This window comes from Lonchura striata, chromosome 2 (genome assembly GCF_046129695.1).
Source record: "Lonchura striata isolate bLonStr1 chromosome 2, bLonStr1.mat, whole genome shotgun sequence".
Lineage (NCBI taxonomy): Eukaryota > Metazoa > Chordata > Aves > Passeriformes > Estrildidae > Lonchura > Lonchura striata.
This window is the reverse complement of record NC_134604.1, coordinates 79,853,740-79,868,609: the sequence shown is the minus strand read 5'-3', so window position 1 is coordinate 79,868,609 and position 14,870 is coordinate 79,853,740. Positions and strand designations below refer to the sequence as shown.

Here is a 14,870-nt window from a genome sequence, read left to right as displayed (position 1 = left end):
AGAGTGATGGCATTTATATTCAAGTCACCATTTGTGTGGAGACCAGCTTTCCTGCAGATGGCTGAACACCTGCCTGCCCAAGGGAAGTGGTGAATGGATCCCTTGTTTTCCTTTGCTTGCATGCAAGGCTTTTGTTTTACCTATTAAACTGTCTTTATCTCAACATGTAAGTTTTCTCAATTTCACCCTCTGAGTCTCTTCTCCCCATACTGTCAGGGGAAGGCTGAGTGAGAAGCTCTATGGTGCTTAGCTGCCAGTAGAGTTTAAACCACAACATCTGATTAAAAGGAAGTACCTTCAGTAAAAACCAAAACAGATGCTAAATTTGCTGTTAACCAAAGAAGATCTTCAGTGGTTTCTCTGTACCACCAAATACTCACTTTTAAAGTTCTTCCAGAAAGACCAATAATTTCTCCATCTTTAGGTTCTGCAATGGTACATGTAGTTACATCACCACTGCCTGTAGTGTCAATTATATCAATTATCTTCGGTTTCCCATCAGTTGTAATCTGAAAATATGAGCACAGAAAAATTGGAAAATGCACTTGATTACCTTTTAGCACACAAACCAGGAAAGTTTTGTCGTTAAAAATATCAACTAGCTTTTTCAGACACCCAATCTTTAACTGAAGAAAATAAAATCAACTTGAACACAAGATAAATTTTCAAAGAACTAAGACCAACATGTCCTTCTTTCTGGTTCATACAAAATTTCTAACAAAGATTTAGAAGAGAAAAAAAGTAAAAACAGTGTATCAACAAAGCACAGGCAGCCTCAATTTAAAACCAAGCCTAAATTTGCAAAAACTATATTTGCAAGAATTACTATTTGTTTTCATATTATTTGCTGTGTTATTTGTGACGCCTCATTCTGGATAAATTTTATAGCAATGAGTGCACCAGTAAGAAAATGACAGGTACTGAAGTACAAACTCTCACAAACTGGAATCTCTTAATTGAGCTTAAAGGAACCCAAAAGGGACACAAGTTACTATTACCTTATTTTTCCTGTTTCAAAGATTCTTCTATGTGTTTTAATCCACTTGAACTGTTAGTAGCTACAGCTACATACACCTAATACTTCTATAAGGAGTCTGGAAAGATGTTACAGAAGCCTCCCAGAACCTAAAGAGAGCCTATAAGAAATCTGGAAGCAACTTTTTACATGACACAGGTAGTGGTAGGACAAGGAAGAATGGCTTTAAACTAAAGGAGACTATCAGACTAGTTATAAGGAAGAAATTTTTCACTGTAAGAACATTGAAACACTGGAACAGGTTGCCCAGAGAGGCAGTGGATGCCCCATGCCTGGAAACATTCAAGGTCAGGTTGGATGGGGTTCTGAGCAATGTGATCTAGTTGAAGATGTCCTTGCTCCCTGAAGGGAGGTTGGACTAGGTGGCCTTTCAAAGTCCCTTCCAATCCAAACCATTCTACAATTCTATGAAATGAGCATCATATACACATGTTTTTACAGTTCTTTATCAAAGACTGATTTAAAAAATGATGATTCAATCATTTTCCTAGTATTCCCTATACATGAACTACACTGAAGGTGAAAAAAGCTTCATATTCAGAAAAGCAGCAACATTTGTTGTTTTCTACCATTTAAATATATGGCATTTTTGCCTTTATTCTCTATCAATAATTTTGAAGTTAGACATAATGTATGGAAGGTTGTTTTGTTCCAATAATGTTCTGGAATTGTGAATTCAGCTACTGGAAGCTACTGACATATTCAAACTGTTTCATAAGAGTCACTCTGCTGCTGCCAAAAGGACAAGAGTCAGACTCTTATCACATCTCAGCAAACAAGGATAGATACTTCCATGGCCTCAAATTCATAGCTTAAAAAAAGACAAACAACAAACATAAGCCTAACCAAAACCCATACAACCCAAAAAACAACCTCCTAGAAACTCAACAACAAAAAACCAACGCAGAAAAATAACAAGCAACATCCCCAATGAAAACAGGCTTAAACAGCTTAAAAATAAATATTCCAACCCCATAGCAACCACAAAAACAGCATCAATTTAATTTCCCAGAAGCTAACAAATACTGCTTTTGAATAGGCTTGCTAGGGATGAACTTTCATGGCAGAAACCAACACTCTGTTCATAGAAATTCAAGTTCACTGGAGAAAATCTTTAGAGTATCTTAATCTGGTAAAACATCAACTGAACGATAGCTACACAGCAGTGAAAATTTACTTGGGGAACAGTGTGTAGACACTAAATTATACACTTTTCAAACATTTGTAATTAATATCTTCAATGTTGACCACAATTAACACAAAAGAGCTGCTGCAATACTAAAGCAACTACAAGCCAATCCTGATATTAGCAGCACTGGACATTCTTCAGTATGCCTCTACTCAAATCCAACTACTCAGTCATCAAAGTACAAGGAAACAAGAATGAAAATGTAATCCAAGGTGACTTGCTTGAAGGAGGCAAGTTGTACAACAACAGGCGGCCAGAACACAGATTTATGCTGCAGAAAGCTTGGGTAGTTTTAGAAGTTGTTTCCTAGCCCGAAAGACAAGGTGCAACTCCTACATTCTATGGCTCTCTGCCTCCTAGCTGAAACCTAGCAGGCCCACACATGCATGTGAGTTTGTACTGTCAGAACCAACAGATCAGTCTTTCAGTCAGACACAAGAAACTCAGAGTTTCAGCTGGTCTAAGGCTCAATTCCTCACAGCAGCAATCCAGACAGGTTCACGGTAATTCAGTGCAAGTAACCGATACAGCAGCTCCTGCTGCCATGAACTGCTCTTCGGCACACTGCCCACCAGCAGCAAGGCCAGAGTGAAACTTAAGAGTTCAGCTCAGTTTTCTTTTGCAAATCTTTTAATTCTGAGTTAAAATTATAATAAAAAAAAGTCAAGTGACCTTGATCAATTTTCTTATGCGAACAGAAGAATCCTGAAGTAATCAATTGATTACAGACAGAAGGTACATTCTAGTACATTTTGCATTAAAATTAAAAAAAAAAGAATTTTTATTCAATTAAAAATATTTTATACTGTGTTTAGAAAAAAAACCCTAATCCTGCCTTAATTATTATGGCTTGCCTATAGGCATTTGTAAAACAAATTAGTAGTTTAAAACTGAAAACTACTTTACTGTTATACATTTCTGCTTGAAGTTTTAAAATCCTACTTACATGTTAGTTCTGACTTTGTAAAGAAGATATATTAGTAAACTGAGAACACTAAAATTAATCTATGTGCATAATCCTGGCAACTGATGCAAGTTATAATAGAAGTAGAGGAGCACCAGTATCTATCACAATCACAACACAAGAAAAAGGAAAGCCAGAAGCATTTTAGCATGTTTTTGCCAGCCCATAGAATCACTGACTCCAACTGACAGCTACCGCAGTCACAAGAGGTGAACAAGTTCTTCAGCACTTTGGTCACGGGACAGCTGATCATCATCATCATAAATAAAATAAATTCCAAGCAATTTTTTTTAACTCAGTGCTGAAAAGCATGTAAAACCAAACTAGCTGCTACTGCTAAAAAGTTGTCACATAAAAGTATAAGTTAATGGTAGTAATTAATAATTCTAAATGCCACTTCACAAAATAAACAAATTTGCAAGAAGCTAAATGAATTGACTTACCTATCATAAAACATAAGAAACCACAATAGGAACAAGGAAAGGGAAAAGCACAGGGAAGGGCTGAACAAAGATTATACATATACAACCACAACACTCCATTAAATGCACCTAAAATTTAATCAGTCACTGTGCCTTAATAAGTAATTACAAACAATGACTCGGCAGACAGTAGGAAATACATTCTACCAAGAGGACTGAAAGGAGAAAATCTCATATGAAAGAAGCAGGCAAGCAAAACTTTACAGTTGGTGCCAACTGGTGGAAAAGCAATGGAAGAGGAGGTAGAAGGAATTCCCTAGGGGGCACTGGGTTCCCTAGGGAAATTCTCTAGGGTTACAAAAAATTCATAAAGAAAAGGAAAGTAAGTACAAGCTAGATTAACATTTTATGCGTTAAAGAAAGACAACCAACCGACAACAGGCCTAAGAAGGTTTTGTTAATTATTCTCTCTACAGCAGCAAGCATCCAGGGAAGAATAGAAACATAATGATATTTCCCTGTTAAACTCTGTCCCTCAAAAAGGGAACAAACAGTGCCAGTGCCATCAATGTTTACAAACCAAGTCAGAGAATCAACAAACAAAGGAACCCTACTCAGGAATGAAACACAAGGGAGCAGCAAAGAAATTAACTGTTTTGTTCTGACTAAGAACTCCACTATATTCAAATCAGGGTAGTTCATTTTAGCCTGTAATAATTATTGTCATTAACCAGAACTCAAAGTTGTAATACTAATTAATCTTGCTATAGGTTTGCAACTGATTCAACATCTCCTAGATCTAACTCTATGCCAGGATCTGACAGTAAGAAAAAGCAGCAGCAAAGACAGGGGTGAAAAAAAAAAAAAAAAAAAATACTCTGGAGACTGATAACATGCTTTTGCTGAAGAAAACACCTACAAAGCTATTCTAGTCTGGGTGCTGGCTATGCCTCCTTTATAACTCCCTGTGCAGTAAGTCTCCCCAGGCTGTATTTTAGCAAGCCCCTTAAGCCAGGTCTATTAAGTGGCAGTGTGGAAAGATCACACTTCTTTACAAGTTTTTCTAACAACCCTGCAAACTTACACTCACCCACTGCAACATGAATTCCACACCCTCCTCGCTGAATCTTTTACTTCTACACTCTATGGCCCTCTGCCTCCTAGCTGAAACCTAGCAGCTAAAAAATCTTTTACTGCACTACCTGAAATTTTATCCTGTGTGAAAAGAAAATAAGTTGGAGAAAACTGATGTAGTCAACACGGAAATCAAGATGCTTCATAAATACCCCTTAACGAGCCTTGGGTTACCTATATCAGAACAAAGCTTCCCACTACTGTCAATAAATTCATATTGAGGTTTTGTTATTGACCATTCATACAGAATGATACTCATTCATAATGTCTAGAAACTTAAGGGCTTTTTGCTTTTATATGTGAAACTTCAGAACTATGCACATTATTCCATTTATATTCACACCTTCTTAATTGTCTTCCATTACCTTCTGCTCTGCCCATGATATTATCATGCTTTCCTTTTTGCTAGCTTTCATTAAGCTTTCCAATTACTCTCCCACTTACCCAAAACTTCTTGCCAAAAGCACCAGCTTCATTTTAGCTTAAATCAATCAAAGTTACAGCTGTCCTTCCTTCCACCCAAATTGTCCCCTTACCTCATCCTCTAGCTTCACTGCATCCCAAAAGGAGTAATTTCAGAACACGGAACTAACGATCTGCCACGGTCAGGTCCCTGAATGAAGTCACTAAGGAGTTAATTCCACACCAAAGAAAAGATAGAAATCAACACAAGCCGTGCTTAGTCAAAACAAAATAAAGGATTCAGAGTCCGAGTGAGTTGCATACAACTCCGAATCATTCTTCCACGGACTCTTCTGTCATCACTCAGAGAAAACATGTTGAGAAAAATCAAAAGCAGCAGTGACACAAAAGGCCACATGCAAACTTACAAGCTAAAGAAATGTTAAGAGACAAGGGTTACAAGAAATAAGTGCTGAGAAATGCCCAAACTAACATCACACACAGAAATTCACAAAACCGACATGGAAACACAAAGTTGGCAGATCAAAAAAAAAAAAAAAAAAAAAAAAAAGTTGGCAGAATCGAATTTGATACAGACTGTTACTGCAATAAAACTCACGAGAAATAAAATGAGAAGGGTATGCAAATTGTGCCAGAAATGCACTTTTCATGTAAAAGACCTAGGCGGCTACGTGTAGCCTCGAGCTACCTACTGCCGAAGTAACGCTAAGGTTTAACAAAAACACAAAGCGTTCTTTTATAATGAGCTCTGCGTGAGAGAAGGCAGCCAATGCATTAGACTTAAGTGCCATAACACGCCCGTGGACGGCTTAGGAGGAGGAGGATCCTCACCGCAGCACCCGGAGTGACCGGCGCGGAGCCCACGGCTACGGCATCTCCCGCCCTCCGCACCCGAGCCCCGCTCACGCCGGGCGCGAACCGGGAGCGGACACCCAGCCACGAGTCCCCGGGACAGGGACAGTGCCCGGGACAGCCCTCCGGGGCCTCCCCTGCTCTCGCCGCCGCTGCCCCGGGCCGCCCGAGCGCCAGCGCCGGCTCCGTGCTCGTCCCCGTCCTGCCGGGGTCGGTCCGGCGGGACTCGGGAGCTCCCTGCGAGCCGCGGCCATGACCCAGCGCCGCCGCCGCCCTGCTCTACCTGCATGCCCGGCGCCCCGGGGTCAACGCCGGTGTCCAGCACGGCCAGAAGCACCCCCCGCCCGTCGAAGTCGGGGAAGCGGGCGAGGAAGGCGGCGGCGCCGGTCTCCTTCTTGGGCAGGAGCCCGTGGAACGGGAACGGCTCCTCGGCGGCGGCCGCCATGGCGCGAGACCGGGCTGCGGGGCCGGCGGGGACAGGCTGCGAGAGGCCACGGGGCGGCGGCGCATGCGCGGTGCCACCCCGCCGGCCCGCGGGGACGCGCACCCCCTGGCGGCCCGAGGCGCGAGCAGCGCCGGAGCTAAACTGACCAATGGGGAGCCGAGGCGAGCGGGGCCTGCTGTGGAGGCAGCCAATCACGGGAGGGACGCGTTCCACGCGCCGGGGCTGTGGCGGCCACGTAGGGCGGCGGCGGGAGCCGAGGGCACCTTCCCGCGCCGCGCCCGGCCCGGCTGTGGGGCGGGGGTGTCCGGCGTCCTCCTGACCGAAAACGGTATCGCGGAATCGCTTAGGTTGGAAAAGACCGCTGAGATCATCAAGTTTAAACTATGACCGAACGCAATGGCACTGAGTGTCTACCAGACCGTGGCACCGAGTGCCAAGTCCAGCCTTTCCTTAAACACCCCCAGGGACTGTGACTGCACCATCTCCCCGGGCAGCCCATTCCAATATCTAATCACGCTTTCTATGACGAATTTCTTCCTGGTGTCTAAAGTGAACCTCCTCTGTCGCACGCCTTGAGGCCATTTCCTCTCCATTTCCTCTGAGGCTGCCACTGGCTGCCAGGGAGAAGAGGCCGACCCCCGCCTGGCTGCACCCTCCTGTCAGGTGGTTGTAGCGAGCAGTAAGGTCTCCTTTGAGCCTCCTTTACTCAAATAACCGATGTGCAAACATATACTTAATGATTTTTTTTCTTTTTTTTTTTTTTTTTTTTTTTGTCTGCTGATTCATTGTTCAGGATAAATAGGTCCCGCAGTGGCAATATCAGTGCAACTGTTTAGCAAAGAGCAGGTAAAACCCCCCAAAACCAAAAACCAACCAACCAAAAAACCCCAACCAAACAACAAACCCCCAACCACACAAAACAAGCAAACAAAAACAAAACAAGGAAAGCCAAAAAAACCCTAACAAAAAAAACCCAACAACAACAAACCAAAAAACCTCCAACAACAACAACAACAAACAAACCCAGAAGACTATCTAAAGGGGGGAAAACCCCAAAACAAGCTGAAAGGACTACCTAAAGGCTATTGGAAGCTCAAAATAAAAGTTTTGGTGATGTTGTTAAGGGAAAATCTCAACTTTGAACAGAGGTCAGAGGTTTCAAAAGGTATTTTTCTAGCTTTCATGCTCACATACAAACTTGCTAAAGAACCTGAACTATGGAGTCCTAGAAAACACACACAGAATGTCTTTTGGGATCATGCCTTGTTAGTGTCTGACACATGCCCCTTCAGCCATTTTAGGTGGTAATAAACATAAACCTGGTAGATTTCTGGAGGATCACTTTGCTTTCTTCAGGAAAGTTTCTATTTAGAGACACCTTGGCAGACAAATGTGTTAGTGAATTCACTGTAAAGCAGTGGGGATTTTGACTTCTGAGAGTTCTTCTGTTTATCTTTTTTTGTTTCACAGGTCTGATGAGATAATTATTGAATGTTTGTGAGACATTAATCTTCATTGAAATGGAGCAGGCATTTGTTCCTTCTCTTGAAGTAATGGGGGAGGGTTGCTAGCAAATAGGTGTACTTCATTTTTTTCCCCCATTTTGTCAGCTACTGTCAGCATTGTCTTCTAGCTCACTAATGCCTTTAGAGATCCATATGATTTTTATACAAGTACTAAAATAAACCTGAAGAGCACTGCCTTAAAAATACACAGTATTAAAAAAGTGAAAGCTGTACGGTATGAACGTAGCATGTAAATCAATCTGCTTCCCACTTTGCTTTTCAATTATAAATCAAAATTTTACATTTTGATGTCAAGATACCATGTACTTAATTTTCTTAGCATGCTGATGATGTCTGACTGCCATAACCAGATTTTTAAAAATATATATTATGTAAAACTTTGACTGATTTTACTATGGTGGAGAGAATTATTTTGACAAGGTGATTGTTCACTTGTTTAATACCTAATTCACTGTCCATTTGAGTTTGGTTTTCCTTCTGTCTATCATAGCTAGTGCATTTCAATGGGAGAAGCTTGTATTTCTGGCAGCATGTTGACGTGAACAGAAGTCTCATATGCCCCATAGTTTGAGACATTAAACTACAACAAATTCTCAAAATATTTCACATCCCATTCAATGGAAAAACTGTATGTTATAATTTAGAAACATTTGTTATAGCCCTGAGAATTTCTTCCCTGTTCACTTGCCTTGGTCTCAAAGTACCACAAACAACTCATCTAATTAGCAGGTACATATTGTTCAGGTATGTATAATTTATGTGCACTGCCAAGTGGCAGGGCAGGTTCTGCAGGAGAACCCAGGATTTGGGGAAGGTGTGCTAATCAACCTTTAGCTGACTTGAAAGTGATACCATGAAAAGAAAAACAATTTTGGTGGCAATCTTCAAAAAGTAGCTATTTTATTAATTGTATAATTATAACTATAGTGTTAGGACATGAGTTTAAGGATAAAGTTGTGCATCTTACTGAGACTTTGCAGATCCTGAGCATACTGAGATTTTTTTTGAATTTTAAACTTAATCCTGCACTTCTCAGGCTTCTTATGTTTAGTGTGCTAGGTTAAGGGTTGACTAACATTCCCAAGTCCTCCACTAAATCATGTCTTTAAGCACCACATCTGAATCTATTCAAATACTTCCAGTGATGGTGACTCAACCCCTTCTATCATGGGCAGCATGTTCCAGATGGGGAAAAACTTTTAAATCAGGACCTGTAGCAGTAATAGGGTGACTAAAAGAGAATAGATTCAGACTAAATGTAAGGAAAAGTTTGTTTTATAAGGAGAGTAGGGAAACACTGTAACAGCTTGCCCACAAGAGGTGTGGATGCCCCATCCCTGGAAACATTGAAGGTTAGGTTGGATGGGGCTCTGAGCAAACTGATCTAGTTGAAGATGTCCCTGCTCATTGCAGGGAGATTGGACTAGATGGCATTTCAAGGTCTCTTCCAACCCAAACCATTCTGTGATTCTATGAACCTCTGACCAGTTAGCTAGATTTACATGGACATGTGATGCTCCAACAGATTCTGCTCTGAATACTCCCAATATGGATGTGCTCCTAGGTCTGCATCTGAGACCTGGCAAAGCTGTTCTGGTCTTGACAGCCATGAGTGATTCCTCATATTGCCCACGTGTCAGATGTGCCAGGATATGGAGCTGGCCGGTGATCACCTTTGATTTCATGTGCAGCCTAATGCACAGTGGATGAGAAGGCTGAGGGCACCTGCTGCATCTTCTGCCTGATGTTACACCCAGAAGTCCCATTCTGGTCTTAACATCTCTTTTCTGTCTGAGCATGCATCTTTCTGCAAATGAAATGCTCTAGCTGCTGCAAGGTTCTCTCTGAGTCAGACAGTTCTGTTTTGCATGGAAACATCCCAAAGCGAACCCGAAACAACATGACCTAATATCTTTCTAGTACAGGCATTGACATGAACGTAGAAGTACTGGGCTGTTTGTTCTTTCTCCAATTAATGTTAAATTATTCTATTCAAAGTATCAATTGGAGTTGCGCACGAGCTGTTTAAATTTCAGTTGCAACAATTACCTTAGTCACTGTGTTTCACATTTCACCCACTCTTTCTTTCAAACCTGCCTGAGTTACAACATGTGGAGAGGAGGAATCATTCTACCAGTTAGGCGGTGAGAGGATGTGTTTGATTAAATTGTATTAGCCAAGCACTTCAGTGGTTTGAGTGAGGTCATTAATTACCAAGGGTCCCAGTAGATACTCTTCCTTATTCCCCCTTTATGAGGGAGGACTGGCTTCAGGGAATAATGGGAAGAGATGATCCTTGAATGAGGTGGATGTCAAGATATGATTTAATTCCTGCCATTGCCTCTGTCTCCCTTTCCCATTGCCTCTTGCTATTGTTGTGTAAGCATAAAACAACACAAATCCTCCATAAGAAGCAGTTTCCAACTCAGCCTGAAGCTTGGCCATTCACTCTTGTTCTTCTGCTCCCCAAGTTACTTGTGCTGTTGTGACTTCTTGATGGAACTGGTAAAGGAATAAATCTGTCTGAAAACTATCCCACATAAGTGGTTGGGAGCTGATACTTGAGACAGGCTCCTGTACCATGCTTATGCTGGTGCAGAGTAGGGATGATCCATCACAGTACTCCTTAGTCAAACACACCATGGAACTAAGGCATTATATGAGGGAACTTTGCCACTGCACTCTCTGTCAGGGAAACTGGGTTTAGAGGATTTGGGGTTTTGGTTTTTTTTTTTTTACCAGGTTCTGTACTGAGCCTTCTGTAAAGTGCCTGCACAGCTATGAGCCTATGTAAATTTTTTTGTGTGTATCTAATAAAGGCTTTCAAAGAAGGCCTCATCCCAGTTATTTTTCCCTTATTTACTACTGAACAGTTTAGCATGGACAAGAGTATCAAATCTGCAGATTGAACCTTTCAATGCTTTTTCTTCACAGAGTGAAAACATTTACTCATATTTTAGTTTTGATATCTAACCTTCCTTAATGGACAGTGTATATTTAACTTTGTCTTCAGGAAGTTATTTACTTGGTTGGCTCAATTTGCCATGCCCTTCCCTTGATAAATATAAAAGATCATTGCATACATATAAAATTATGAGATCATTAGTGAACCACAGCTGGTGTTAATCTCCAACATAATCATATTTCAAATAATATTTCAAATAAGAATGAATTCTTATTGTTCTCTGTCACAGACTTGTGGCCTAGCTAATGTCTTTAGGGTGTGCTTTCATTTACAAACTTGTTTAAAATTGTCTGAAATTATATCCATATGGACAGGATATAATAAGAGGATATAATAATAAGGATAAGTTAATATATTGCTTTAAACACTTTCTCAATAATGCTGCTCAAAGAAATTATTAGTCCTGAAAATTCAAGAAGGTAGGATTAATTTAGCACTGGCCTCAGCAAAAAGCTGCAGCTGCAGTTCAGTACCAGTTGAGCCTCAAACATTTAGTGGTCTTCTGTGGCAAAGTTGTTAGTAGGGTTGCATTTTAAAAATGTATTTCTTTGAGAACAGTCACTCCTTTAACTGTGCTGCAGAAATGAGCAAAAAAATTACTGACTATAAATGCATACTTGTTATTTCTAGAGCTAAGCATGCATATTCATTTTCCATGTTTCTCTGAAGCTTAAAACAGAGTTCAGTCTTTTTCCCAGACTTGACCTTTTATAGCTTGCAGAGATTTGTGATAGAAATACAAAGATTAGTAGAATTACGGATGGCATTGTATGTGTATAAAAGAAACAATATCAAACAAAAGTTAAGAATGTCATATGCTGATAACCAAGGACACAGTTAGCATCAAAGGAGTGAACAACAAGGAGTCCATTGTTTGCAGCAAGATCAGAAGGCCTGAGTTTTCATGGGGCCACAGCATGACAACACTTAAGTAGAAGACTCAAACTCTGCTAACAGGAGGATGACAGTAAGGTTGCAGCCACAAAGATGCCCAAATGAGGATACACAATACATAGGTATTAATCTTCCAAAAAGTATATGGAGAAATCTTTAAACAAGATTCTGAAGCATAGGTTTATGCCATAGTGGCTAACTCATAAAGTGAATTAAAATTATGTGTAACCCCCATTGTCAGCAAGAGGAATCCAAGAGGTTTAATTAGTAGTTGATAGCTAATGTCCTTTGTCCCTGTGTAAAAGTGAAATTGGCCAGATCACTGGAACACACATCTTGGTGCAAGTGAACATGAGAATGCAGGAGAACAATCTATAATGAATATAAACAATCAAAATTAGTTTTGTTTAATGTAGGTAGCATCTTCTTCCTCCAGCTGGTTTCACACTTGTTGTTTTAAATTTTTGCAGTGTCAGGAATACTGTACTAATAGGGTGATTGCCAAAGTAGTTGGTATTTCAAGTGCTATTCTCTTGTGTGAAAGCCACTTTGAGTTTTTAGGTGTTTAATTAGTTGGATTTCCTAAGACGCCACAACTGCATTTTTTTTTAAATTTATGAAATACAAATACACTTGTGAAGACAAAATGATGTCATTGTTTAACCCCAGCTGACAGCCATATGCAGACTCTTGCTCACTCCTCACTGGTGGGGTAGGGGAAAGAATCAGAAAGGTAAAATTGAGAAAGCTTGTGTGTTGAGATAAAAACAGTTTAATAGGTAGAGCAAAAGCCATGCACACAAGCAAAGAAGAACAAGGCATTCATTCACTACTTCCCATGGGCAAGCAGGTGAAAGCCAGGCATCACACACAATGAGGACTTGGGAAAACAAACACCATCACTCCAAATGTCCCCCCCTTCCTCCTTCTTCCCTGGCTTTGTATACTGAGCAAGACACCAGACAGTATGGGATATCCCTGTGGTCAGTTTGGATCATCTGTCCTGGCTGTGTTCCCTCCCAGCTTCTTGTGCACCCCCAGCCTGCTTGCTGGTGGGGTAGGGTGAGAGGCAGAAAAGGCTTTATAGACTCACAGTCTCTCCTGAGTTGGATGGAATCCACAAGAACTCTGATCCTGCACAGGACAATCCCCCCAAAAAGGCTTGAATCTGTGTAACCACTGCCCAGCAGTAACAGGTATGTCCTTGTATTATCAACACTGTGTTCAGCATAAATCTAAAATATAGCCCCATAGCAGCTACTAGAAAGAAAATTAACTCTACATGAACCAAAACCAGCAGACTTTTACAAATTTAAGTACAACAATTAATGGTTATTTATGATGGAATGTAAATCCTTATGAGCTCCTTCTCAAGATTTCCTATGTCTGTTTAAATTCCAAAACCCCACCTTAGAAAGGCTGAAAACCACATCACGTATCTGCATAAATATATGAAATGTGTACATATTTCCTATAATGGAACTCAGGAGCTTTTGTCTGAAAAATGCTGTATACATTTGGAAGTAAATATAGGAGACATTTGAAGTTGTTTTCTTAGTCAGAAACTACACAATATGGCAACTAGGAATATTTCCAGATTTTCCTAAGCACTTTTACAGTATTTTTGGCAATGTTTTTGTTTGTTTTTTTCTTTTAGTTGGTGAGCCTACACAAAAATGGAAACAAAATCTGAGATCTAAAGTTCTACTTCTTATCTCTAAAGGATAACTTTGAATATCAAATGTCTTTCTTTGGCTTACTTATATAGGAAATGGGCAGCAGCTGTTGGATTTTGGTAGTCAGGATTAAGGAATGTACTTAAGGACTAACATACCCTGAAATAAAAGAAAAAGAAATCTGCATCATGGTAACAGAAGTTACCATGAATTCCTTATAATATAAATGGTGTCTTTTGTCAGAAATCTCTCCAAATGGCAGCAGCTCTTTCCTTGATTATAGTGGTGTCCCTAAGACCCTCTTAAATCTTTCTTTGTTGTTGTACATCATGTGCTAGCTCAAATACTCAATGACAGTTTATCTTTCTTTTAAAGTAGAGGCAGCTATTAATTTTATACAAACTAGTTACAACATGCAGCAACATTTTACATTGGCAAGTAATTTCCCTATTTTTTTTTAGTAACTACTTGAACACATTACTAGTCCTCAGTGGGGATATTGCTGTCTCTATTCAGGGTCATAGGAAGTCTCTGACTTGAACTGTTATGTTGACAGTGGTGAGGTGACAGCTATCTAGTGTGTGTTTTTAATTTGTATCTGATTTTAAAATCTTAATAACTCTAAGTTTTTCAGACTGCAATCTCTTCAACAACATAGTTGTCTGGAGGTTTCATGGCTGGGTTGTGTTTCTGTTTTGCAAAACATGAAAACATCCCCTCAGTCACTGTTTTTGAGTAACGTAATGACTTAGATCTTTGTTAAAGTTCTCCTCTTGAGGGCAGCAAATATTCAGAACTAGAAGTCGTTCATGTTTTTTAATGGTGTGGTAAAGAATATCCTGGATTTGAAATAGACTAGAGTTAGCTTGCCCCTTGGCTCTCATGGTTTAGAGAGAGATTAATTTACGGATCTACAATTCTGGTACAAAGCCTGAAAGTTTAAGTGAAAAATGTAGCATATGAAATCAAGACTCTACCTTATAAGCCAGCTGTGAAAAGAGTAACCAAGTAGAAACATGTAGAATCATAGAATCATCAAGGCCGGAAGAGATCCTTATGATCATCAAGTCCAACTGTCAACTCATCCCTGCTATCCATAAGTTCCAGCCTAAGTTCTCTGTTAAACTAGATCAGCCTTTTCCTCCAATGACTTATCTTTCCACATGTGGGGATGGCCTGCTTCTGAATGTTAAACAATTCTTTTAAAAAGTATATCCAGCCTTCCTGAACACCTTTGCTCTTCAGGACTGACTCCCAAAGGGTTCTGTCAATCAATGTCCTGACCAGGCCACAGTCTGCCTGCTGGAGGTCCAAAGTGGAAGTTCTGCTGGTGCTTCTCCTTAT

General features: G+C 40.4%; 1 protein-coding gene across 2 annotated transcripts in view; it reads right to left on the bottom strand.

Annotated features, from left to right (window-relative positions):
- The window catches only part of TPP2 (tripeptidyl peptidase 2), a 52,821-nt gene extending 46,287 nt beyond the window's left edge, over positions 1-6,534 (bottom strand). Inside the window, exons 1-2 of one of the 2 annotated variants that reach the window (XM_021530234.3) lie at positions 6,304-6,534; positions 381-509 (exon numbers count right to left, since the gene is read on the bottom strand). In XM_021530234.3, the coding sequence (XP_021385909.2) occupies positions 381-509; positions 6,304-6,465 (291 nt within the window). In that variant the 5' untranslated portion in view covers positions 6,466-6,534. The remainder of the gene's footprint in view (positions 1-380; positions 510-6,303) is intronic. The other variant, XM_021530235.3, reaches the window with a different exon arrangement.
- Between the last annotated feature and the right edge of the window lie 8,336 nt (positions 6,535-14,870).